The sequence below is a fragment of the Polypterus senegalus genome, chromosome 10 (genome assembly GCF_016835505.1).
Source record: "Polypterus senegalus isolate Bchr_013 chromosome 10, ASM1683550v1, whole genome shotgun sequence".
In the NCBI taxonomy this organism is placed as follows: Eukaryota; Metazoa; Chordata; class Cladistia; order Polypteriformes; family Polypteridae; genus Polypterus; species Polypterus senegalus.
Window position 1 is genome coordinate 116,704,340 of NC_053163.1, and position 27,891 is coordinate 116,732,230.

Genomic DNA, 27,891 nt, shown 5'->3' on the forward strand with positions numbered 1-27,891 from the left:
CAGACTTCCCCAGCAGAGCCCCAGCAATCCAGCAAGGCTGCTCCACAGGACTGCAACTCCCAACATGCCCTGCAGGTACATGAATGGGCATACTAGCCCAGGAATGCTGCCATCCACACTTTTGGGGCAGGGGGGCATGTACTCTTGGGAGGTAGTTACCATCCACTACACTGGCCTCCCTGCCAGGTAAATGTATGGGGGTTTATCTCAGCTGGGATGTCGGCCCAGACGTGTCGTCCATCACAAGCCATTCTAACATAAAGTTGCTTGTGTTTTTGGATCATCGTCTTTCTACGTTATCTTGGTTTTCATAGTTTATTCTTCCTGAAGATTCCTCAGATATAAAGAATTGTTCCTTGAACTATGGCAACCTGCTCAGTTGTCAAGGTTCTTATTGTGGAATCCAGTGCTAGCCATTCTCCAGACATAACAGTGTCCGTGTCAGCTAAACGGTTGTACTTTTAAGTCCTCTGCCCAGAAGTCTTGCATGTAACTAACTTGAGGAGAGCACTCGTGCTGTCAGAAGTCGCTCATGCTTTCCACTTTGTTGCTCTGCCATGTGACTTCAAGAAAAAACATGGACTTTGCTCAAATGGCCCATCTGAAGATTGCTTATTGTTCAAATTCTCTCCTTTTGAATAGTAGGATTTTAGCAATTATCCTCCCACAGTCCAAAGACATGCGGTTGGGTGCACTGGCGATTCTAAATTGTCCCTAGGTGTGTGCTTGGTGTGAGTGTGTGTGCCCTGTGGTGGGCTGGCGCCCTACCCGGGATTCGTTTCCTGCCTTGTGCCCAATGTTGGCTGGGATTGGCTCCAGCAGACCCCCGTGACTCTGTAGTTAGGATATAGTGGGTTGGATAATGGATGGATGGATCCACTGGAGACCCATAACTTTTGAAATTGATTTGCAACCCTTGAAACATCAGGCTAATAAACTGAGCAAAGCCTGAATGTAACAGTCAAACTGGGCTCATTTACAGGGGAAAAACAAACGTATTCACACTTTTAACACAAGTGTATTTGTTTGCCTTGGACGTAAGAAAAGTAAAATATTAAAATCTGATTATTTTGGTTTTCTCTCAGAGTCTCATCTGCATGTAAGCCATGAAAAGTCCAGAATAAATTATCTGCAGAAAATCACAAAAAGGTCAAATACTTTATTAAAGCACATAAAGGTTGCACATTTTGTCTTTTACTTATCAATCAAAGTTGCTTTAAACTTTTGTTTTTTCTCAATTATTGTGATGCTCTACTTTGGACCCTAACAACAGTCTCGGTAGCTGCTGGGCCTACAGAACGCTTTTGCTCAAGGAGTGGTCATTTAATTCCAATTGGTGCAAATCGAATTTATTTTAAAATTCCTCTTTGAATACCTAAAGTGGCATCCAAAAGTCTGGGCACCCCTGCTTAAAATGTCTGTTACTGTGAGTAGTTAAATGAGCAGCAGATAAGCCGATTACCAAAAGTCATAAAGTTAAATATGGAACATTTAATATTTTAAGCAAGGTTACATTTTTATTTCCATCATTCACAGAAACAAAATACTACAAACATGTAAAGGGCCTAAAGCCATAGTTTGGGCACCCAACATGGTCAGTACTTGCCTTTGGCAAGTATCACAGCTTGTAAACGGTTTTTATAGCCAGCTAAGAGTCTTTCAGTTCTTACTTGGGGTATGTTCACCCATTTGTCCTTGCAAAAGGCTTTTAATTCTGCAAGATTCTTGGGCCGTCTTGTCTGTACTGCTCTTCTCAGATCTATCGATTGTGGAATACGGCCGGGACACCCCTTTGACACTGGATCCGGGGGAGCAGCCATGGGATGCACACTACGTCCCCCGGAACACTTGGTGGCAGCCCCCACTGGGTTGCATCAGGGCCAGTATTGTGGAAAACCAAAGTTCATCCCTGTTGGGCGCCGTGGTCACCGCCAGGGGGGCGCTGCACGGCTCCCTGAGCCCATGTGGGCTGTAAGTGCGGCCTTAATTAGGTCAATTATCACCTGAAGAACTTCCGGGTGGGCTATAAAAGAAGCCGGCAGACACTACTCCGCGAGCCCAAAGTCAAAAGGAGGAGGACAGCGCTTTCCGGGAGGAGTGGTGGTGAAGGAAGATTGGCTATTTTTGTTAGAGCTTTGCTTTTGTGTGTTTTGGGGACTGTGAAGTGCCTGTGGTACACGGGGAAGACGTGCCCCACGGGTGAAGAAAAATAAATCTTTTTGTTTAGTTTTCACATGCCTACGTTGTCAGTCTGTGTCGGGTCAGCACAGGGGAAGCGCTTATTGTCACACCATAGATTTTTTCAATGATCTTTAGGTTGGGGGACTATGAGGGCCATGGGAAAACTATCAACTTGCGCCTCTTGAAGTATTCCATTGTAGATTGTGAAGTGTGTTTCTGATCATTATCTTGTCGTAGGACCCATCCTCTTTTTAACTTCAACTTTTTTACAGATGGTATGATGTTTGCTGCCATTTATTTGAATTCATTCTTCCCTCTGCCAATGACATGTTTCCTGAGCCACTGGCTACAACACAAAACCAAAGCATGATCAATCCACACGCATGCTTAATAGTTGCAGAGGTGTTCTTTTCCTGGAATTCGGCACACTTTTCTCTCCAAACATAACCTTTACACATTGCGGCCAAAAAGCATCCGTCTACAGGTTTGTTTAGATGTTCATTTGCAAACTTCAGGTGCTGAATGTTGTGGCTGGGAGGCAGGAAGGGATTTCTTCTGCGGACTCTACCGTGAAGGCCATATTTGTTCAGGCGTCACTACACACTGCAGCACCACCACTCCAGACTCTGCTAAATCTTCCTGAAGGTCTTTTGCAGTCAAATAGGGATTTTTATTTGCCTTTCTAGCAATCCAATGAGCAGTTCTTCAGAAAGTTTTCTTTGTCTTCCAGACCTCACACCTTGACCTCCAGCACTGTTCATGTTAATAACATTATGAATCGAGGAAGCAGCTACCAGGATCGCTTTGCTATCTTCTTGTAACCTTCTCCTGATTTGTGAGCACCAATTGTTTTATTTTTCAGAGTGCTAGGCAGCTGCTTAGAGGAGCCCATGGCTACTGATTGGTGGACAAGGTTAGAGGAGTCAGAGAATTCATACAGCTTTGTAATTTGCATCACCTGGGCTTTCCTAACAATGACTGTGAAAAAGCCACAGCCGTATTGATCTAATGAAGGTGTGAGACTTTGGCAAAAGTTATCTGAGACCTCAAATATCTTGGGGAGCCCAAACATTTGCACGGTGCTCCTTTTCTTTTTTCACTGTACAGCTGCACAAAACAAAAACAATACACTAATCTTGCATAAAATGCCAAAAAGAAATGTGTCATTTTAACTTTAAATCTTTTGGTGATCAGTTCATCTTCCACTCACTTAACTAGTCACAGTAATAGACATTTTAAGCAAGGGTGCCCAAATTTTTGCATGCCACTGTATATAATTTATTGGTGCTGCCAATATCCACATTTCTGACTTGGTTAATTGGCACCTTTGCATTCCTGATGCATTCTTGTTAGAAATTCCAAGCTAAGGGTGTACGTGCAACTTACAAGGTTCTCACCAACACCTATTACATTTATCGGAAATATTTTATAATTCAGTCTTTTGCAATCATGTGGATTTAAAATGGTTTAAACACACTATGGAAATACAACATTGACCCATTTTAATCCAACAGGGGATTAAGTTTGGCAGAAAATCAGAGGTTTCTGCTGTTGAGTCGGACCTAAATTTGGTTGCTGCAGGACAGCCTTTGAATGAGCGTCCAGATAATGGAATGCATGCTGGACATAAAACACCCTGCACAGATTGTCAGCTGGGTAAACATCCCTGAAACAGCATTACATCATTAGTGTCATACTTGAACATAACAGAACATTCTCAAACCTGCTTAATCAGTTGAGGGTCATGGGGGCCTGAAACCTAAACTATCTTACTTTGAAAAGATAAATTGTGATAAAAAGAGAAAATGAAAAGCACTTGTGTAGGCATGTGGGGCCCACTTGGCTACGAAAGTTTCAGAATTTGTGCAAGTAGATCGACTGAAAGGCTCCAGAAGTACACTGATCGCAGATTAGAAGGTGAACAGACCACTGTGATGGCAGAGGAACCTCATTTGATTATCTTCACAAGGAATCCACCGTCTGGTTGGAGGTTATAAATGCTGGAGTCTTATATCATTCCAGCCTCAAACAACAAGCACAGTTGACGTGATTAGCCATACTAAGTGAAGGGTCAAACTGCAATAATGTCTAAGTCACGGGTCCCCAACTCCGGTGCTGGAGCGCCCCAGTGACTGTAGATTTTCATTCTAACCCTTTTCTTAATTAGTGCACTATTTTTGCTGCTAATTAACTTCTTTTGCATTCATTTTAATTGACTTGTTTTTTTTTAGATTTGTTTCCCTGAATTTCTTCATCTTTCCTCTGAATTGCTTCATTTCTTTCCTTAAACAGAAATAAAATGTGAGACGAGTGAGCCAACAGAAGAGCAACAAAGTCAGGGCCTCAAACTCCAGTCAATTTCACTCCAACCAGTTGCTTAATTAGGCTCTGATTCTTGTCATTAATTAAACTCGTTCTTTAAATTCCACGGCTTGTTGCTGCTCTCATGGTGTAATAGCAGACATTTCTGAAATTGTTGATTTTCTCTTTTCTAAGAGCTCTGTTAAAATGTTTTGTGGACCTGAGTAGACCAACATTCCTGAGACCTTCATCTTTCTTTGTGTTCAGATATTGTATGATGGACACTAGTTGTTTTGGCTCATTTTGTATCTCATTATTGTTTGGCTGCTAATTAAAGAAAGACAAACGATTATGGGGTCTAAGTCTAAGAGTAAGTAACATAAAAGTAATTCAAAAGAAGTTAATTAGGAGTAAAAACAGGTCACTAATTAAGAAAACGGTTAGATTGAAAACCTGCAGCCACTGGGGCCTTCCAGAACCGGAGTTGGGGACACCTGGTCTAAGTGAATCAAAAGACGGACCAACCAACAATTTCAGCTTGCCATGGTCATACCAATCTAAGGTCAACTGAATCAGGAATCAACAGAGCCGTGTGTGATGGTGGCAAGGGGCTTAGACATGCCACGTCATAGACACATTTCAGATTGGGAACAACCAGGTACCCCTTTCTTTTTTTTTTGGTAATTGTGATTTTCCCTTTGTTTAACACTCTCTTGGGCTGATGTTATAAAGGTGTACTTCCAACCAACCAAAAAACCCAAAAGTCCTATTAATCAATGTTAATTACACTCTTGTATACTCAAGAAGACCACTATCTATCTATCTATCTATCTATCTATCTATCTATCTATCTAAAGATACAGAAAAACAATGGAAGCCCAAGACCAGGTGCTAAGTCCGGATCACAAGGCAGCCTAGTAATGGCTAGTGGACTATTTAACTTGGGCACAGTATGAGGAAAGGCACCAGTTTATATTTAGTTGAATATTTGCTACAGGGTGGCACACTGTTTAGCATTGCTGCCTTACAGTTTCAAAATCCTTGGCCTGGGTCCCATCTCTTTCTGTATGGGATCTGCTTGTTCTTCCCATGTTTCCGTGGGCTCTTTCTTTGGGCATTCCACTTTTGCTTCCAAGCAAATGGTTAACTGGTGACCCTAAACTTGCCCCCCGTATGAGTGTGCCTTTGATGGGCTGGCACTTCTTTGAGGTCCGATTCTTGCCTCGTGCCTGATGCAGCTAAGATAGGCCTTGTGTTCAGTCTAACTGTTAAGCCTACAGACTAATATCTCAAAATCTGACTTGATGAATGCGCCTACTGCCTCTTTATCTATCTTTGTCATGAGATGGACACACATTGTACACTTCTTTAATTATATTTATAAGAGTTATACATACCCATTTTAGCTATCAGTGGAATGGAGCTCACCTTTAGGCTGCATGCCAAAGCCTTCCCATCATCCTCTTTTAACATAAGTTTCATTCCTCGCAGTGACTTCATTGCCCGGAAAAGATCCTCTTCCATTTCATACTGAATGTAGACGTCAAATGTGTGCAACCCTCCAAAGCTGCTAAGGGAGTTGCGACTGTACATCTCCTCCCGGTACATATCCAGCATAGGAATATCCATCTTTCGAATGGTTCCAAACTTTTCAAACACTTCTTGGACAATTTCTTCAGAAGGCTTCTCACTGTTGGACACTTTGCAAGCAAACCACTTACATGGAAGTCCTTCCACATGAACTGTGTCTATTATGCTTTCAGGAGCTTTAAAGAAGGCCTCCCATTCTGGCTGGGAAGGGAAGTCCACAAAGGATTCTTTGGCCTGGACTTTCAATGGCTCAGAGAAGCCTGGCACATCAATGGTCTTGCCGTGAAGTCTGCTCTGTAAGATGTAAACCAGGCTCTTGGTTTCGAGTTCTCCTTCAAAGTGAATAAACTGTACGCTGCTCTTGGCCACTCGGAGAGCACTGAACTGATACGGCTGCACGACCCACTTGAGTTTGGCCATCACCTCCCAGTTTGAGCACACCTTGCCGGGCTCCTTTAGCTCTGGAAGCATCACTGTAATTGCCAGTTTGGCAATGGGCGTCAGGTAAAGACTATGGACTGGACAGAGATCCAGTGCTTCTGACGTGTTGTGAACAATTGTAGCAAGCATTTTATCACCATCTGTTGGTTTAAAATAAGAAATATAGAAAGTGATTAAAGTAAATATACAAACTGTTGATATGCTTAAATGTGATACAATTCAACGATCTAAAGTATGTACTCTGCATTTAGGACACATGACTTTAAGGTACATTTAATGAACTTATTGTGTGCACTTCAACCCCTTCATAAAATCAACCATCTGTGAATGTTGACAGAGAATACACGATGAGACAAGCAGAGCACACAGGGCAGTTGTCACGCATATCCTCCAATATTGCATGGGTTCTTTCTCAGGGTGTTTCAATTTTGCTGTCAATGAAATGGTTAAATCGCGACTCTAAATTGTTCACCTTATGACTGTGCCTATGATGGACTGGCACGCCTCCGAGGTTTGGTTGCTGCCTTGCACCTGATGCTCTTATAACTCTTACAAGACGCTGAAAAATTAGTTCAAGCTTTTGCTTTTAGTCGAGTTGATTACTATAACCCCATGACCGTGTGTTAGGATATAGCGCGTTGGATAATGGATGGATGGATGATTCCTGTAATGCACTCCTAACAGGACTACCTAAGAAAGACTTCGATCAGCTGCAATTAGTGCAGAATGCAGCAGCAAGAATCTTAACTAGAAAAAGAAAATCTGAGCACATCTCGCCAGTTTTAGCGTCGTTACACTGGTGACCCATGTCACTCAGAATTGGCTTTAAAATACTACTAATGGTTTATAAAGCCTTAAATAATTTGGCTCCGTCCTATACTTCGGAATGCCTGTCCCTCCAAAACTCCAAGTCGTAACCTTAGATCTTCTAATGGTGGTCTGCTTTGAATTCCAAAACGCCAACCTTAAAAGAAGTGGTGAGGCGGCCTTTTGCTGTTATGCACCTATAAACTAGAACACTTTACCAATTAAAATTTACCAGGCTAATGGTAGAAAATTTTTAAAAACTGCTAAAAACCCATTATTTTAATTTGCCTTTTTGCAGCTGCACTTCAGTTGTGTTCCTAATGGACTGTATGAGTACAGAATTATCATATTCTTCAGAATTCCGCAATCTACTAATCTCTACAGTTCTCTTTTTCGGTTCTTCTGTGGTGGCGACCAACTTCATCAAATCCTTTCATGTGAAGCACGAAAATTAAGAGGACTGATTTAGGAACATTTATGTTAGGTAGAATGGGGTCTTTGGCCATGGGACCCCTGCAGATTTTGTTTTTTTTTTTTTTCAGCCTAACTGGAATTTTTTTCTTTTGTTTTTTGCTGTTCTCCTGGCCATCAGACCTTACCTTTCTCCTTTGTTATTCTTTAATATTATTGCTTAATTTTTTTGTTTTTTCATTTCATATAATTATATTTTTGTTGTATTGCAAAGCACTTTGAGCTGCACTACTGTGCTATATAAATAAATGTTGCTGTTGTTGTTGATGTGGCCAGGACAGACCTTCTGTTTAACCTCACCATGAAGCCTACTGACCAGTAAGAGAAGTAACCATATCTGTAGCAATGGCTAAGTAAATTTCAGTCATGTGTTCCTATAATTTGCTTTTATTTTTGGGTTCTTAAACTCACCAATAAGATAACATCTCATTTTTGTTTAAGTTCACTGTCACAGAGTGAGACCCAAAAAATCATCTACTTGTAGAGTCAAAGAACGTATTTCGAATCGCACAGTCCCGTTCTTTTCTGCATGCCTCACTATAAATAAGCGTCTGCACACACTTTTTTGATGTGTTTATGTGATCCTTCCTGGAGATTCCTACATGCAGATTGAAAAGAATCCCCACCACCTCTGAAACGCAAACTGTTACTCTCAGAAAATGGGTAAAAACAGAATGACTATCAACCCCTAGGAAGGCCTGTCACAGATACACAGGTATAACCAGGTACCAATATGGTGTAACAACTCACATTAAATGGTGATTATTACCTTTAAAACTTGAACCCAATGAATGGTAACCTTAAAGGCTATGGCTAGAGATCTTAAACATGAAGGCCACATAATGTCCATCCATCCATTTTCCTAACACCCATTCCATGAGAAACCAGAGCCATCCATGGAAGCTTCAGATACAAGGCAGAAATCCACCTTGGTTGGGGTGTCATTCCAAGACAAAATCAATAACTTTTAAAAGTAACATACTTATACTTACTTTAAAAAAAGAAAGATAGTTGTGAACCATCATCTTTGAGGAAGAATTGTGGTCAGAAAAAAAATCTTGAATGATCATGATTGGCTGGACCTGCAAGTGACAGTTACCGTGTACTCTGTACATTTGACAATATACCATTATTACTATCACTGCTACCTAACTCTGGCCGAACCGATCATAGATGGTAGCATCATGCACTGTGCCCTCCTGTTGACATCAAAGTAAATCCTAAACAAATAAATAGAAAACTCACGAGATCTTGGCATGTGTCCTAGAGTGGAATTTTAACTATATTCAATTTTAATTATTCTGCTCAAACAAACCAGGATGAACAGAATTTACAGGACTTTAATTACAGGCTTCGCAAGCATCCTTTCTTATAAATTCCTCCTGTGTTCTTGCACCACTAATTTACGCATATGTTCCATTCATCCATCCATCCATTATCCAACCCGCCATATCCCAACTACAGGGTCACGGGGGTCTGCTGGAGCCAATCCCAGCCAACACAGGGCGCAAGGCAGGAAATAAACCCCAGGCAGGGTGCCAACCCAAAGCAGGGCTCTGTTCCAGTCAGTTAGTAGTTTATGACCTGGGAACGGATGGACTCCATAGGACTAGGAATTGCAGAATTAGTTTACAGATTGAGAAAGGGAGAAGTAAGGTGATCTTAAAAGACTAAAGACTATGATCAGAGTCATTCATCATCAGGACAAGATAGCCAATCAAATGGGTGTAATGTCTCTTGTCCCAAAACCCCACAGGTGCATTTTAACATAAATTTAGCTCATCCAAGGAACCAACGAAAAATAAAGTCAGGGGGGCAACAACATACGAAGTGACAGCAAAGATCAAAAGATGTGAGACCATCTGATTTAGACGGCAGGAAATGTAACCTAAGAATAACAAAGATCACTAAATTAAAAGCCACCCAGAACAACAGCCACCCCTTGACATTTCTGATTTTCAATAAGCTTTTCTTTTTTTTTTAATTTTATTGAATTTATTAAAATCAAATAACACTCCATACACATAACTCGAGTTTTACAAAAAGAAAAAGGTTCTAAACAAATCAACCCACACCCCTGAGAAAGAGAGCTAGGCCAGCAGTGTAAAACTTTATGCTAGTAAGGATAAGTGAATAGATAAATTAATAAATGAATAAAGATAAACAGAGTAAACACAGCTGTTAGTGGATTAGGAAGGATTGTGACACCAAGGCGGTCTGATAGCATTTAAACATTTTGGTTCAGAATGATGTTAATTTGGTGCAGGCCAAAAACATGTGACCCAGTGAGGCTGGAGCTTGATTGCAGCGTTTGCAGGTTGGATCTCGCCCTTGGAAACATTTTGGACAATTTTAAACGAGACAGATGTGCTCGATATATAATTTTGAGTTGAATAATTGTATGCTTTGTGCATATGGAGCTCCAGTGAAGTCTCTGCATTGCTACTTTCCACTCCTTTTCTGATATGGTGAGTGAGAGATCCTTTTCCCACTGTCCTCTTGGATCTTTGAAAGGGAGGGACTGTAAGATGGTTTTATATATTACAGAAATGCTGTCTGAGACCTTGAGACTGAGCAATATTTTTTCCGGTATAGAGGTTAGTGGGAGGTGAGGAAAATCGGGGAGGTTCTGCTTAACAAAGTTTTGAATTTGAAGATAGTGAAATAAATGTGTTGCTGGTAATTTAAATTTGGAGTGTAATTGTTCATAGAATGCAAACACGTTGTCTATGTACAGATCTTTAAGTGATTTAATCCCGGATAAGCTTTTCTAAGACTGTTTATATCCAGACTTTCCTGTATTAATAAATACCACGCTGCTTTTAAATTTTCTATACTATGTATTTTATCTAGAGTGGCTGAAATAATAAGAGGACACCACGTGTGGGAAGACTGCTGCTTTCTTGCTCACAGGGTTTATCAAGACTATTGTGGTTGTTCCTCAATAATTACAACAAGTGCTTTAAACAAAAGACATTGATTGGTTGGTAAGTGTCTTTCATGTGTGTCACACGGACACCTGCCTGTTTGGTAGTGAGTGCCTATGTAGAGAATCCCATGCAGAATATTGTGGAGTGACTGGCAACTGGCCTCCCTTGAGACCTTGTCTGGCAAGGAGCGCTATGTGCATGTGTGTGAGAGTTCTATGTGGAATATTGCAGGGTGACAGGCAACTGGCACCAGCCGAGACTTTATCTGGATAGGATCGTTATGTGTCTGTGTGTGTATTTATGCGTGTGTGTTAATCTTCAAAGACGGGAGCAGATGAACCCAATAAATGTTCCTGGTAAGCTTCTCAGACTTGACGATAATACAACATGATATTACGTATTTGTTTGTTAGTGATAACACAACACCAATGGCTGTCACCTTATAACTGAAGTTTAGTCAGACATGTTAACAATAAGCTTTGCAAGTAGTTTAGAAATACTGACCTCAATCTGACCACAAACATCTGTGCGGAACATTCTGCATCTTAGCACTTTTTACACCAAATGCCGGCACTGCCACCTGAACAATACTAAAACTAAAATATGTAAATTAGTAACATAAGCCACTGGAAACAGTTGACTACTTTTAGTTTCAAATCCTCGTTAAAAATAAGCATGGCTTCAAGCCAGCTGAGTTCAAAGATAAACCATGGAACAACCTATATAACATTTAAACTTGTGAAAACATTTAAAATAAAGAACAAATAGACTGCATTGTAAGGCAGTGCATTTTCATATCTATGTGAAGAATTCAGTTGTTTCAATAACAGTCCCATGAATGGTTTCACTTATAAATTCTCAGATGTTTTGTGCCTCCTTTTTGTCCCTTTATCTAATCACATATTTTCTAAACCCACTTTTTCCAAAAGACAAGATTATGAGGGGGTCAGAACCTAACACAGCAGCATCAGGCTCATGGCAATAATCAACCCTGGACAGGTCAGTAGTCCATCACAGAACACACTCGTGCACACACTTTTCAAGTTAGGCCCCACAGGTACATCTATGGAGGTTACTGACTGGGTCATTTTAGTTGACAACCTAAGGAGCAAATTCTTGTTCTATTAATGACCTCGGCTATCTTCTTCACCCTCCAGAATACCACATAGCTCTGCATCAATGAACGTAGGCATCTGGTCGTAAATCTGCAGAAACCGTAAAGCACCCATAAAGACGTCCCAAATTATCTTAGTTACCTGAGGGAGTAGAGGTAAGGATGCAACTTAATTACTGCAGTAATGTGGTAGGGTCAGGGCATATTGCAAGTGATAAGTGCATGTCAGTGCTGCTGGCCTTTTTCAACAATGGTCCAGTTGAAGAGTGGCCTTCTCCCTGATTCTTAAAATCAAAGTAAGTAAACCATCATATAGCCGCTACCTGAGAAAACCAAAGTAGCAAACCTGAATGACTGCTGCCCTGTGGTACATAGGCAAATGTTAGCTCCCGTTATATTCCCAAACCACCTCCAACTTCTGTAATAAACTAACAGAACATTAGATGATGACATTACACTGGCACTAAAGACTGACGATGAATGCCAGGAAAAGTGAGACCCCTGCATCATGATTCTGTTAGTCTGTTTCCTAGTCTTTAGATCAGTTCTTTCCACAATACAATCTTGAGTGCAACTCCTTCTACAGTCAGATACTGGATTTTGTAATGGTGTTATCAAGAATAAAATCTGATCTAAACATCCGAATGCTTCAAAGACTTCAGCTCTATACTGAACCCACGTCTAAATTCATATCTTCTGTCTGTTGATATCAGATTTGTTGCAGCACTTGTTGCTGTGTTGACTTTCTACTGTATCCCCTTTATATGTTAATATATTCCAAATCTACATACCCATTATGTTTAATACATTTGTTTTTATAATAAGGAGAATACAAATAATCATTTCACGGTTACATACGCAAATGACAAGAAGATTTCAGTAAATGTCTTTGGTCTCCATCATTTTACGTGACACACTTTTTAGCTAAAGTTTGCCTGCATGTTGGTAACAAAGCCGCTCCAGTCAGGGCAGTAACAGCCATTCTCGTCCACGTGGCAACAGCAACACGGCAGAGCAGCTGAGAGCCAGCAAACTGGCAAAGACAGTGTCACCCTTTGAAGTGTTAATACGATCAATGATGGTAGAAACGCATAAATGTGTTGAAAATATGAGGAGGTGTGATGTATATTACATAAAAAAGGCTGAATATTCTGAATGCTGTTTCTCATTTGCATAATCATTTCTGAATATTAAATATAAATACACATGCAAAAAGAACGTCTGTACAGATATTTTTATAATGAATACACCTCCCCTTATTCTACATGGAACCAAAATTTGAAGTTCCTCCCACTTGTATTGTAACAAGAAGGTAAACCACACTGTTATGTCGTAGCACATGTTACATAATAAGGACTTTTTCCCATTAGTACCATATATAATATACTACCTATTAAATATTATTGGTGTGTGCAGATGATTATGTTACACACTTTATTCACATTGTTACTGTGTCTGTTTTCTAATTTTTTCTAAAATACAGGGTGGGCAAAAGTAGGTTTACAGTTGTGAGTACACGAGGCCGGCAGGTTGAGCACTTATGAGATTGTACCTAAGTGCACTGGGCCATTATGACATACTTTTGAGTTAATAAAAGTTAATAAAGCTACTGTAATAATCATAACTTGTATGTCTTTTACCACACAAACAACTGTAAACTGTATTTTTGCCCACCCCTGTATACTGTATATTCTTTGAGATATGATATACTATACATGGCAGATGTTTTAGGGCCATTGTATTGTATTGTACTATGTGACAAAAAATAAAAACACAAGACCATAGATACAAGTGGAAGAATAGTGGCTTATCTGCTGGACTCCATGAGAAAACTAAAGGTGTATCAATAGAGGAGGAGGAGACCCTCAGATCTGAGGAGCTGCTCTTTCAGACTAAAACAGACTAGCAGATATGGTCTGAACATCTCATAAGAATGTCTGTCTGAGCAGCTACCTTTTGAGTTGAACCAAGCATATCCCACAGAAAGGGTGGACAACATTTCCCAACTTGACTGGAAGCACATCGGCACACTCCAGAAGCTGTAATTGCACCTTAGAGAAAGGGAATTCTGGTCTGCAGTGCATAAAACATCCACCAAGGAAACATTATTGGAGAATGAACATGCAACCAACCCTCAAGCCATCTATTCACTTTACGTGTTGGTTTCAGCAGAAGCTCAACTATAAGCCACAAACGGTGATCAAGGGACAGTCCTGAATAGGTGCAGGTGTAAATTATCCAGAAAGATCTACCTAACAAAATGTTTTACGATAGTTAAATGCAGACAGAACATTCAGACTTAACAGAGAAGTAATCTCTGGTAGGAAATCAAATCAGGGTTTCAGGTCTGTGATGTGGAAATGCCACTTGTTAGACCACCACCTAATTAAATGTGACCAGCACACACATTGGTATTATGTTAGCAATGCAGCAGAAATCAAAGCTTTATTAATATCAGCTTTACACTTCATAAGATCGTTCTTTGGCAACCCAATATGCTGGCCTTTACAACTATTTATTAACTAAATCTTGCAAAAGGCTCATCAATAATGCAACAAAACTACCTGGAAATAAACCCAAATTACACTGGAAAGTTTTGCAATTTATTTTCCTGTCTGCTCTTTATCAGGCATACGAATCTCACAAAACTATATGGTATGTGTTTGATGTCTTACCCATAATTATCATAATTAATAAGGAAACCACAATGTTTCCAAACAGGAGAGGTGTGCTACGAGTAATTTGGGTTGTGCTAGCTCTGACTTGATCTTCCTTCTCATAACTTCGGTTTACTTTTTTGGCAAGTGCAGCCTGTCTTTCACTAAAAAATCAACTACTATTAATGAGAAGTAATATCATTAATTGCATTATGGCAGCTATGAAGTGCAATCATCAGAAAATTAAGAGATGGTACATGTAACCGAGAAAGAGCAGTAGCAAACCATCGTGGGCAAAAAATGAAGGGAAAGGATTTTCAACAACCTTTGGGTGCTAATGACAACAACTTGCAAAACCACCTACAAACTAATTCTTAGCCGAAACCATATATAAATATGCATATAAAGACAGTAAAACAAAAACCTCACACCGGTTCCCACTCCTCAACCATACAGCCTCTTACATTTACAGTATGTAGCAGACGTCCACTAGCAGACATTGCAACTGGATGACCCACTGACCGGCAACACAGATATAAAAATAAGAACTAAATTATAAAAGACGGACTTCTAAAAGTTATGGTAGCAACAGCAGGTTTCCACTATGAGCCCAGTGTTAGCTTTGCACCAACATTTGACCAAACAGAAAGGCCACTGTTTAACAGAGGTGAGAGGAAGAGCTGAGAGCTCTAGTAGAAGGAGAATAAAGAGAAGAAATTGCCAAAGAGAAAACTGAGGAGAGTAAGTTGGAGATAATGTGATGGAACAAAGAGACAATGGCAGTTTAAAAACACAAAGGGGAAGTACGAGGGGAATGAAGGGAACAAGATTATCAATAACATTAAAAAACTAATCCTGTAGTGCCTGCAGGACATACAACATGAACAATGTGCATATATGAAATAAAAATGTTGCTGATTTGTGTTTTTTGACATCAAAGAGACTTTCTTAAAGATTGCATGGACTGGGTGTTGGACAAAGATGCTGTGGGGCATCTGTTGGTGAAGACAGATTCACTGATCTTGACTTTGCTGACAATTCTGTGATCTTCCTGGAGTCAATGGAGGCTCTGAAGAGACTGAGTGAGGAGTCTGAGTGTTTGGGCTTGCGAGTGTCCTGGATAAAAACCAAGATCCAGGCCTTTAATGACCTCTTGGGCACAACCATCAGCAGTGTGCCTATTTGTGGAGAAAGTGTTGACTTTGCCGAGAGGTTTACTTACCTCTGCAGTGACGTTCAGGTCCCTGGTGACTTTTTATATGAAGTCAATAGATGGATTGGAAGAGCATGGGGGGTCATGAGGTCCCTGGAAAGGGGTGTGTGGTGCTCTCGATATCTTTGCAAAAGGATGAAGGTCCAAGTCATAGAGTCCTGGGGCCTCATGCATAACGCCGTGCATAGAATTCGCACTATAACATGACGTAAGCACAAAAGCCGAAATGTGCTGACACACAGAAAATTCCAGATGTAGGAATCTGTACGTACTCCAAGTTCTGCGTTCTTCCGCTACATAAATCCCGGTCAGTGTGAAAACTAACGCACGTGCACGCGCCTTCTGTCCTGCCCCGTCTCCTCCCAGAATTACGCCTCTTTGAATATGCAAATCAATATAAATAGACCTTAAGCTCTGTTTTCTGTGAAAAGGCAAGGGGAAAAGCAAGAGGGAAAATAGAAGAATTTCAGCAAATACCAATTGGAGGCAAAGAAAAATGTACTATTTGTTGGTTTATACAGTGGAATAAACGAGAAAAGGAAGTTGATCGAGTGACATAACGTGTCGGGATAAACAAGCTCAAGTTCACAATTTTGCACAGTGCCCGACATAAAAAAGAAGTTGTCAGATATCAAAGTCGGTGAAAAGGCGAGACGTGGCCCAACATCCGAGTGTCATATGGAAGCTTATTAGGGTACAGTGTGAAAAAAAGGCACAGAGTAGGAAAAAAGCACGAAATGTTAACTTCAATCTTGAAATATCCACTTTAATCACAGTTTATTTTGTCATTAAAATAGAACATCATAAACTTCATCTTAAATTCATTTAATTTACTAATTTCTCAAATCCCAATGTAACTAAATTAGCACGTTAAATGCTTTGTTTTGTATTTGATCTTCCATGTGCTCTATGTGAGTTAATCACTATGTGCTTCTTAAACGGGCTTTCTCTTCCTTTGACAGGACACAGAATCCATTACATTCATGATATTACAGCTCTCTGAATAATTCAAATACCGAGATGTATACGTGATATCATTTTCATGATGATTGGAATGAAAGCATGTTATTAAGAACACGATAGCGCAGTGATTGTTCATGTCTCATACAAGATGTTGCTGCACCATGCGCGACCTTCGTTGAAATACTTTATTGCAGCAGTACTGTCTCTTTCAAATATACTAACCTGCAATTCCTGTCCTTACTTTTCTTTCCCCAAATACCCAATCGCCACACAATCAGCTCTGTAATAGACGTTAAGCCATCTGTAAGCTTACAACGACGATTCTTCAAAACTTTTAAGGAACACTGAAATATCTTTATAGTACGTGTTTAATTATTCTATCCATCTATCCTTCCAGTTTCAGCAAATATACAGCATGAGGCAGGAACAATACGTGAACCTGCTAGCGCTGTGGCACCGTGTCCTCACATGTTTAATTATTAACAATATAGATTATTTAAATTAAGTTAAAGTTTTATCTGTACAATATAATAAACACATTTTGCTGCATTTCACCTTAAAAATGATATCATCATCACATGTAAATACGTGCTTTATAAAGTGGCTCAGGTTGTGCAATATTATAACTGTAGTGCAAGTTTACAGTGGGGTGATTGTACTTATAAGTACAAACCGTTCTACAAGGAGCACTTGATTGGCTGCATTTAAAGTTCTTGGGATTAAACTGTTTCTGAACTGTGAGGTCCGTACAGGAAAGGCTTTAAAACGTTTTGCAGTGGCTGAGACAGCGTGTCCTTGAAGCTGTATACCGATAATTCTCTTTCCGATCAGCTGCTGCTGTGATTCACACTCAGATACAGTGATATAAATACTCCGAGTGGTGCAGTGAGAGCAATATGGAAAAAGATGATCCGCTGTGGCAACCCTTAAAGGGAGTAGCTGAAAGAAGAAAAGGAAGAAGGTGCAGTGAGAGTAACAACGCTAAAGCAGTAATGGCATTTGGAATACTATGGCTGTTCCCTGGACCATTATATTGTTACGAGTTAATTACAATCAGATGCGTTACACTAATAAACAATATGCGGTTAGTTTCAGTGTATTTATAAAGCTGCGTCAGGAAAATAAAGAGTAACCACACAAGAACAGTAGCACTGCTTTGACGCTGGGTGCCGCCAGTTTGCAAAACCGAGCGGAGAACTTGCTTACGACAAGGCATGAGGTACCACGGGAAAGTGCGTGGCTTTACGCCAAGTTTAAGTTTTATACATCGCGATTTGAACGTGGAAAAGTTCTTACGCAACATTTCTGTGCGTACGCACCGTTTATACATGAGGCCCCTGGTGTTTACTGTTTTGCTATATGTTTACAAGACATGGACGCTATCCAGTGATCTGAGATGAAGACTGGACTCCATTGGTACTGTGTCTCTTCAGAGAATCCTTGGGTAGTGCTGGTTTGACTTTAACTGCATTGTGAGGAAGTGTCAGTTATGGCATTAAGGTCATGTGGTGCAATTCCCATGGGTAGTCTGGCACAAAGGATCCTCATTACTGAGGACCCAAGCAGATGGACTAGGCAAAGGGGATGTCCACGTAACACCTTCCTGTAGCACACAATGGGTGGGACTGGACAGTGTGTCTGCCTGGGGCGTTGCCAACTGGGATCCCGAGCTGTTTCCTCATGTGGTGGGTGCGGCAATGTGCTGTACCAGTGCATGCTCCTTGACCTGACATGACCTGATTCTAAGGCGAAGCAGAAGCAGAGGGAAGATCATGTATCCAAAAAGAAAAAATATGTACAAGCTTGTAAGTGTCTCTCTACAAAACTGGCACAATGTGCAGCAACTGGCTTCTTACCAGAAGATATGGAGCAGGAAACATCAGTAGGTGAGAGTGAGGAAGGGAGGCAGCAAAACTCTACATATCTTCAGTCTCACCTGAAGGTAAAAGAATAAGTAGGGAAAACCGGAATCTGCAATGAGTGACATTTACAAAGCTTCAGCCCATTGAAAATATCACAAATGTACTGTAAGCCTGATATGCCCACAAAGGAAAAATATGGAGCAATCAACAATTCGGTTTATGTTGTACTTCAAAAATAAAAATATACTGTACACACACACACTGGCACAGGGCAAGGCTTCCTATAACCTTGTACATTAAAATTATTCCAACTTCACCACTGAACAATTGAGATACACTAACCTTATTAGGTCATTATGTCAGCATTCATTCATCTGTTTCTTGAGGGCGGTTTGAAGCCAAGGCAATGCAGAAGCCATCTTTGGACAGATTGTCATCTGATACACTATGCTTATACCAAACCAATTTAAAGTTACTAAGCACGTGAGAGCAAATAAGAGTCCCTGCTGTAAACTGGCAAGGTCACATATAGACAAAGGAATTAAACTAGGACACCAGAGCAGAGATTATATATCAGGGACTGTTTCATGCCATCCACTCTCTAGCGGCAAGTCACTTCTACTGGACAGAATACAAACTTGCGACTTTTAACTGCTCATCTTGCAGCAGGCTCATTTCACTTCTGCACTGTTATTTCTGCAATGCAACTGCTGTTTAAAACGTATATTTGGAGTGCAACACCTGTTGATGGTGCCTTCTTCTGTATGTGTTGCACTCTGGATAACAACTTGCTGATTAAATGAAGGGAAAACTCCATGGAGGGTTTTGATTCAAAAGGGGTGTATTGTCTCATATCCCCTTTTCAAGAAATGCAAATATATAGAGTGGGGCTTAGACACATCTAAGTAGTAATTTTAAACTAAGAACGTTCATGTAGGCACCTGCAACACATACTACTGACTGACTATTCTGTACATCCATTATTTAGTTTTCTGATGGGCACTTGTTGCATTTTTATATATGATGTGCTTAATTTGATATATTTACTGTTGTTTATGGCATCTGTCTCTTGCAATTACTTTGGTTAGCTATGTCTGCCATTTACTACATTTCTATATCAAAAGGAACAATAAGGAAATCATTTTTGATTGTACTTGGCACGTCATTAATATAAATTTGGTTTAACCATCATTAATTTTACTATTTAATAACATGTATGTGTACTAATAACATAGATATCATATGTGACTTGAGCACAGAGAGTTCACAGCTAAGGCTAAGCTTAATGCACCAAACACTGGATACCCAGAAGCGCCTTTAGCAGCACGTCAGAGTTTCCATGCCCAGTGACAGAACAACCCAGTGATGGGTAAGGCAAACTATTGTTTTCAGAGTATAAAGTCCCCATCACAATTATTCTAACATTATGGTGAAAGAATCAGACTATGAACATAAATATCATGGGTAAAATACTTGCACAGTGATTAAGAAATAATAAGAGCACATTGTTTCTTACTACCAATAATAACATTTGAAAAATAAGATGATACGTTGATGAAATTCCATTTCAAAATATGGTTTAACATTAGTGTTAACAAAACACAATAGTGAAGGTGTTAAAGGCACATGTACGTATTTTTAGATTTGTTTTTGCTACATGAGCTGTTTTTATTTTTCTGAACTAGGTTATTAGCCACTGGGAATTCACTAAATTAAACTCTTCTTCTGTTCAGTGCTATGGGAATACATTTAGCAAACCTGGGGGCAAGTGGCACATTTCTTCAGGGACATCCCCTTTCCCGCTCCTACTTTACTATTTTTATCCTAACAAATACGAAGCCAGTTAGTAGGCTGAATGAACAACAAACTGTACACACTGTAGACTTGAATAAGAAAATAACTAAATTTAACAAATGGAATGCTTGCAAATTAGATTTGTATGCAAAAAAACAAAGACTGTAAGGATTTCTGACTGATTAACAAACAAAAGTGTAGTGTTCAGATATGATGGACTGAATGCACAATACCAGCTCAGTGTCGGCTTTATGAACGCACACCTCAGACCACCCCGTCAGCGCCTACCCAAGGACCCCCTGGAGTTGGCTTTCTAGTTCTGAGAAATGGGAGAGCTGCAGTCTCAGTTTGTCCATCCAGCTGATGATGTTGTCTTTGTCTTCCAAAACTGGCAACATTTTGTTAATTTTAACATCAAAAAGTTATCTTTTTCTAATAATTTTCTCTGATATGTATTACTTTACCTTAATACACTGTATTACAACGCTTAGAAATATTAACATTTATATTGTTTTCTGATGGTTTTCAAAGCTCTGAAAATCATTTTATAGTGCTCATGAGAAAAAAAGGCATATATAATTAAAGCTAATAGTCAATTTGCGACAGACGTGTAGCACATGAACTTTCAGGATCCACTAAACGTATTGCTCTTCTAACTATGACGACAGTTTTAGGATGCGTTTACACTGTGCAGAAAATGGAATCTTCTACAGCCAGATTTATAACTATTAGGAGGCTACTAAAAATATTACTGTAAGTCATCTTTGTGGAAATGTTCTCCCCGTGTCTGCGTGGCTTTCCTCCCACAGTCCAAAGACATGCAGGTTAGGTGGATTGGCGATTCCAGATTGGCCCGTTTGTGTGTGCTTGTTGTGTGGGTGTGTTTGTGTGCGCCCTGCGGTGGGTTGGCACCCTGCCTGGGTTTGTTTCCTGCCTTGTGCCCTGTGTTGGCTGGGATTGGCTCCAGCAGAGCCCTGTGACCCTGTAGTTAGGATATAGCGGGTTGGATAATGGATGGATCTTTATGGAAACTACCCTTTAGAGTTAGTTCTCTTGCCATTCAGAGCCAAATTGAAGCAACTCTTCAAACCGAGATTATGAAGAGGGCTCCCTCAGCCATGTTGGCATTGAAGCTCAGTGTCCTTTGGTCTGCTCGTCTGTATTTCTTCCACCACCTCGCTCATTAGATATGCCTTACCAGTGCAGTGGCTTAATGTTTCTCCCAAGTGTGGTCTTAATGTACAATACGTAACGCATATGACTTTATTTTCACACCTTGTCACTTATTGATACTTACGCCAACAATTTGTAAAGTTCTTTTAAAGTACCCTACTGATCTTTTCAAAATACTCTATATTAAGATGCACTTTTGTACTTTTAAGCACTATATAAACTTGTGTATGGTGTGATTTACACTCAAACCATGTATGCACAAAACATATCTACACTGGATGTCAAAAGCAGCAAAACCATCATAAAGTACGCAAGCAGCTTCAATTCATATTTTCCTGTCACATACATAAATTTGACAAACGCCAGCAAAGCAAAACCTGATATAATGTCAGCCAGTCTGTAAAACCTGAAATGTTACAATACAAAATCTTACATTGTTAACAGATTGCAATTTTTGCAATGATTTGTAGCATTATATTATGGAAAATAAATGTGTGTATAAAACATTCTGATATCAATCAAACATAAGTGTATTCATGTGGAAAACTATTACAGTGCTCTATTTAAACCAGCAGTCTTTGTGTATAAATGATGCAAGCAAAACTGAACCTAACATACCATAAAAAAATGCTTAAAATACAAAGCACTTGAAGCAACTCTAAAACTCAACAGCATTGTTGAATCTTAGACCTTAGAACTGAATTTCATTATAAAGCAGAGCATAAGATTTCTATCAGTGGAGCAGTTCCAAGAGGCAAACCCAGGATTCTGCCATTTGCTCACAATTGGGGAGTCTCCCCATTCCTCTCCTCCTAAGCTGCCCATCAGATGGAAACATAAGAGAAAACACAGAAGAAGATACTTTTATTGTAACAATTACACTATTAGTAAATACTTGGCTAAAATGTGTACGGTTATGAGCTGTCCCATAAAGCTCTGCACCTCATGCAAATTAAGCTGGTGTTTATATGTTTATAGGCTCATTATTGTCACAAACACAATTTACATTCAAAAATGCAAATTCTGTTTAGTTCAATGTTTTTGACTTAGTGTCATAGAAATTTGTTTACAAGGAGTACAGTAACACAGAGTAAACAGATCCAAATAATCTAATTAGATTTTTTTATATTTGTATTTTTTTATAATGTCACACAAGTGTATTTCCTAACATGTTAAGATAAAGCAGACTCTCCATTGCTATCCTGCACTTTACCGTATTCAACAGAGGCAAAAGATACATTTGACTATGAATGTTTCTTAATGGTGGCAGGGCAAAGCAATGGTGACTGCTTTTGAGTCTGACGTTTGGCCAATGCCGGTGGTCAGTTTGCAGCTTTCCTACACATTTTTCAGCAGGTATTCAGCTTCATCTCCTAAATCTCAAACATGGATTTGTGACTTTGATCTACAACTCTAAACACTATCCTGGGGTGGCACAATTCAAATGTATCCTGCAACGAACTGGTATCTTGTACAAAATTGGTTCCAACTGAGAAATCTTACATCTCCCAGCAACCCTAAGTATGAATTAGGTGACTTTGCAAAAATAACAAAATGTATGAATAATCACAACACACAATATTACACTTTTACTTCTGTTCATTGATTTCCTGTACGTTTTGTCCAATTTATGGTCACAGGTAGAGGAAACCATTACAGCAATATCAGGAGCAAGACAGGAATTAATCCTGGAGTTGTGATAGTAAAACCCATTCAGACAGAGTGGGCAAACTCCATGAAGACAGTGCAGGGGCCTGAATCCAAAGTACAGACCATGAAACTGTAAATAATAATTTACATTTCATGTAAAGCATTGCTCAGCAGTGTTTTTTCTGTATAAAATATTTTCAGGGAGGTATCAACCCAAACCGTTTGTCTGTACTCCCTGTGTGGGATTTTAGAGAAGGCTATTTTAAAAAGTGTTCTTCTAGCAGATAGCAGAGCAGGTTTCACTTTTAAAAACAAAGCACCTCCACCCTTGAACATATTTAACAATTACAGCTTTCTGGGACTAAAAAAAAATACTCTTTCCAAATGTAAGTTGTATTCCAGAGTTAATTAATGAATTTAATAATTATGCAGACTTAGGTTGTTGCAGCACTGGCACACGGAGCGTCTCGCAACACCAATTACCACCAGACACAGCTGGTGAAGTCGACGTGTACCCCCTCTTACTGTAATGATTTTGTGCCAAGGCCAGCGATTACAAAAAATACTCACTGGAATATGTTCAATGTTACAGAATGTATTATACAGTGGTGTGAAAAACTATTTGCCCCCTTCCTGATTTCTTATTCTTTTGCATGTTTGTCACACAAAATGTTTCTGATCATCAAACACATTTAACCATTAGTCAAATATAACACAAGTAAACACAAAATGCAGTTTTTAAATGATGGTTTTTATTATTTAGGGAGAAAAAATCCAAACCTACAGGCCCTGTGTGAAAAAGTAATTGCCCCCTTGTTAAAAAATAACCTAACTGTGGTGTATCACACCTGAGTTCAATTTCCGTAGCCAGCCCCAGGCCTGATTACTGCTACACCTGTTTCAATCAAGAAATCACTTAAATAGGAGCTGCCTGACACAGAGAAGTAGACCAAAAGCACCTCAAAAGCTAGACATCATGCCAAGATCCATAGAAATTCAGGAACAAATGAGAACAGAAGTAATTGAGATCTATCAGTCTGGTAAAGGTTATAAAGCCATTTCTAAAGCTTTGGGACTCCAGCGAACCACAGTGAGAGCCATTATCCACAAATGGCAAAAACATGGAACAGTGGTGAACCTTCCCAGGAGTGGCCGGCCGACCAAAATTACCCCAAGAGCGCAGAGACGACTCATCCGAGAGGTCACAAAAGACCCCAGGACAACGTCTAAAGAACTGCAGGCCTCACTTGCCTCAATTAAGGTCAGTGTTCACGACTCCACCATAAGAAAGAGACTGGGCAAAAGCCTGCATGGCAGATTTCCAAGACGCAAACCACTGTTAAGCAAAAGAACATTAGGGCTCGTCTCAATTTTGCTAAGAAACATCTCAATGATTGCCAAGACTTTTGGGAAAATACCTTGTGGACTGATGAGACAAAAGTTGAACTTTTGGAAGGCAAATGTCCGTTACATCTGGCGTAAGAGGAACACAGCATTTCAGAAAAAGAACATCATACCAACAGTAAAATATGGTGGTGGTAGTGTGATGGTCTGGGGTTGTTTTTCTGCTTCAGGACCTGGAAGGCTTGCTGTGATAGATGGAACCATGAATTCTACTGTCTACCAAAAATCCTGAAGGAGAATGTCCGGCCATCTGTTCGTCAACTCAAGCGATCTTGGGTGCTGCAACAGGACAATGACCCAAAACACACCAGCAAATCCACCTCTGAATGGCTGAAGAAAAACAAAATGAAGACTTTGGAGTGGCCTAGTCAAAGTCCTGACCTGAATCCAATTGAGATGCTATGGCATGACCTTAAAAAGGTGGTTCATGCTAGAAAACCCTCAAATAAAGCTGAATTACGACAATTCTGCAAAGATGAGTGGGCCAAAATTCCTCCAGAGCGCTGTAAGAGACTCATTGCAAGTTATCGCAAACGCTTGATTGCAGTTATTGCTGCTAAGGGTGGCCCAACCAGTTATTAGGTTCAGGGGGCAATTACTTTTTACACACAGGGCCATGTAGGTTTGGATTTTTTCTCCCTAAATAATAAAACCATCATTTAAAAACTGCATTTTGTGTTTACTTGTGTTATATTTGACTAATGGTTAAATGTGTTTGATGATCAGAAACATTTTGTGTGACAAACATGCAAAAGAATAAGAAATCAGGAAGGGGGCAAATAGTTTTTCACACCACTGTATATATATATATATATATATATACACTAGGGGGCTTCGCTCCCTGCTCACTTCGCTCTCCAACCCCCCGGCTGCACTACGCACCAGCCACTTCTCGTCTCTGCCACTCGTGTATGCGTGTATGTGGATTTCACCTTCACCAAACACCAAATCTTTTAATTCTCGTGGATAAGCCTCTTCATTGGGAAAAAAGAAAACCGCTTTTCCCTGATGGCAACATGAATGAGACGATCTACAAGTCTCTGACTTAAACTTTAAATCCAAACAATATATTCAATCTCCTTTCGCTGTTCTGTTATTTCACCGAGAAATAATTTCCTTCTGTTTGCAGTAATGAGATCTTTACTATCATTTTTTTTGAAACTTTTGCATTTTTGTACTTTCATTATCTCTAACCTGCTCTGCATGTGTATCACACCAATGTTTTTGAATTCTTTATGACATTCTTACTTTGTCATCTACTCTTTGTCTTTTATTTCCATCCCCGTGTGTGGTTAAATCTCTTAGCACAAAGTCTTGTCTTGTGGGACTTGAAAGTATCTCTCTGAAAAAGTCACGTCTCGTCACAGGATTTTTTTTATTATAATAGATAATTGTACATGTATACATACATACATACATACATATTATATATATACACACACACACATATATACTGTATATACATATATACACACATTTACATATACACACGTATATACTATGTGGAAGCAAAGGTCTGTAGTACAGTTTGCATATTAGTAGCTAGAAATCCACAAAAGACCAAAATGAATCACTTATCTTAAAATAGTTTTTTATTCCTAAGCTTTCAACCACCTACCAGATGTCATCATCAGAGGAAAATGATTAGATGTAACAGGAATCAACAGCAATATATAGCAAATTGGGGTGTTGATTAATATGATTAATATTGATTAACTCAGGTCCAAGTGTCTGTTAATGGCATTTTTTTTCATCTGATAGCCACGATTCAGCGAGGTCTCTGCCACTCTTAGTATCAGCCGTGAATTTTACTTGCGCAGTTATTCTGGGATGACCTCACTGTATTTTTCTTACATTATGGATCATTCAATTACAAAAAACTCAGTAAGCACACCCACTGAACTACGCGCTAGTTCCTACCATGTGCCAATATATCATCATAATAGCAAACAAACTGAATGAACCAACAGAAATATATCATGAAATGAAAAAGAGTGCAGTCTGTCATCTGGAAATATTATAATAGCGGCTCCAAAAGTGTGCTTTGTTATTCCTTCTATATCAATGTGTCATATATAAATGTTTTAGATAGTGTGCTAGCCGGGGGAGCAAATGATATGATTGTCTTTTAAACTACGAATACTCTTATATTTGCTATTTTTATATTTTTGTCTTATTAAAAACTTTCGAATATATACAGTATTTGATACAGAAATGTGATGTACAATTAACAAGAAGTGGTTTATAACGAAAATATGTTTATTAATAGTGATTTTAATATTTCACTTTGTGACCACTTAGAGTTTATCATGATCACTTTCATGATTGAAAATATTACACTAAATTCCTAATTTGGAAAAGACTTTCCTAATGACTGATTTATGCACATAAACTGTATACTGAAAACACAATTTAAAGTGAAATAAATTGAGCAGTTGAGAGGACCACCTATTTCTGTATCACTGCAGGTGTTTTGCTGTGATATATAGTAAGATAATTCTCCAAAAAGTTCATGAATGAGAAAAAAGATTGCACAGTATCTAAAACAGAGATTAAGCTAATCAATTTGCTTTTCTAATTATAATATAGAAACAGTACAAATAAAGACAAAACACATGAATTTTCAAAAGACACAGTGCAGGAAATTTAACAGTGCAGCCACTAAAAATATAAGCACACAGTCAGGTTCATTTTGTGAACTAGAATTAATTAAGACAGGTCCTTGCTTTTCAGTGTTGTATATTTCTTTGTGAAAATGCACCTGATAAAAGCCCTGTAAAATGCCTGATGAACTCAATTATGAATGTATCACTTCCTTGTCTTTCTAAATACATTAATGATGAGAATTAGAATAGAGTTTAACCTCAGCACTGTGGTATATCACACATTCCTAAGTTCACTCCTGGGGGAAACACAAGCAGATGTACGGATTTTGAATTAATTACAAAGAAATGATTAATAAGTCTGAATATGATGCCATTCTGTTAATATTGTTACTTTATCTAGCATTTCTACCACAATAACTTGAAGAAGTCCCCAGAAACTATGGTTTATGATTTAACACAATGCTTGCTTTTGACTAAATGTCTAAATTAAAGGCATCATTTCTATTCTTAGCCTGCTTAGCCACGTTCATTTCATTTTTTGTAAAGTTTTTTATGACACTAGAGTGTTTTCATTTGCACATTATACAATACAAAGTAGAAAGTTCCTTCTTGTGCTTGCATATCCAAAGTCAGGTGTAAGGAGAAACAAGGAGAAGCTCACCAAGGTTGCTCTGTATCTGCCTACAAAACACACGAGTGACCCCATACTTAAACAGAAAGGTAACACCATAGGC

General features: G+C 39.3%; 1 protein-coding gene across 2 annotated transcripts in view; it reads right to left on the reverse strand.

Annotated features, from left to right (window-relative positions):
- The window catches only part of LOC120537450 (A-kinase anchor protein 17B-like), a 46,514-nt gene that overhangs the window by 17,525 nt on the left and 1,098 nt on the right, over nucleotides 1–27,891 (reverse strand). The window contains exons 1-2 of one of the 2 annotated variants that reach the window (XM_039766395.1): nucleotides 18,525–18,578; nucleotides 5,911–6,653 (exon numbers count right to left, since the gene is read on the reverse strand). In XM_039766395.1, the coding sequence (XP_039622329.1) occupies nucleotides 5,911–6,642 (732 nt within the window). In that variant the 5' untranslated portion in view covers nucleotides 6,643–6,653; nucleotides 18,525–18,578. Of the gene's footprint in view, nucleotides 1–5,910; nucleotides 6,654–18,524; nucleotides 18,579–27,891 lie in introns of those variants that run through there. The other variant, XM_039766394.1, reaches the window with a different exon arrangement.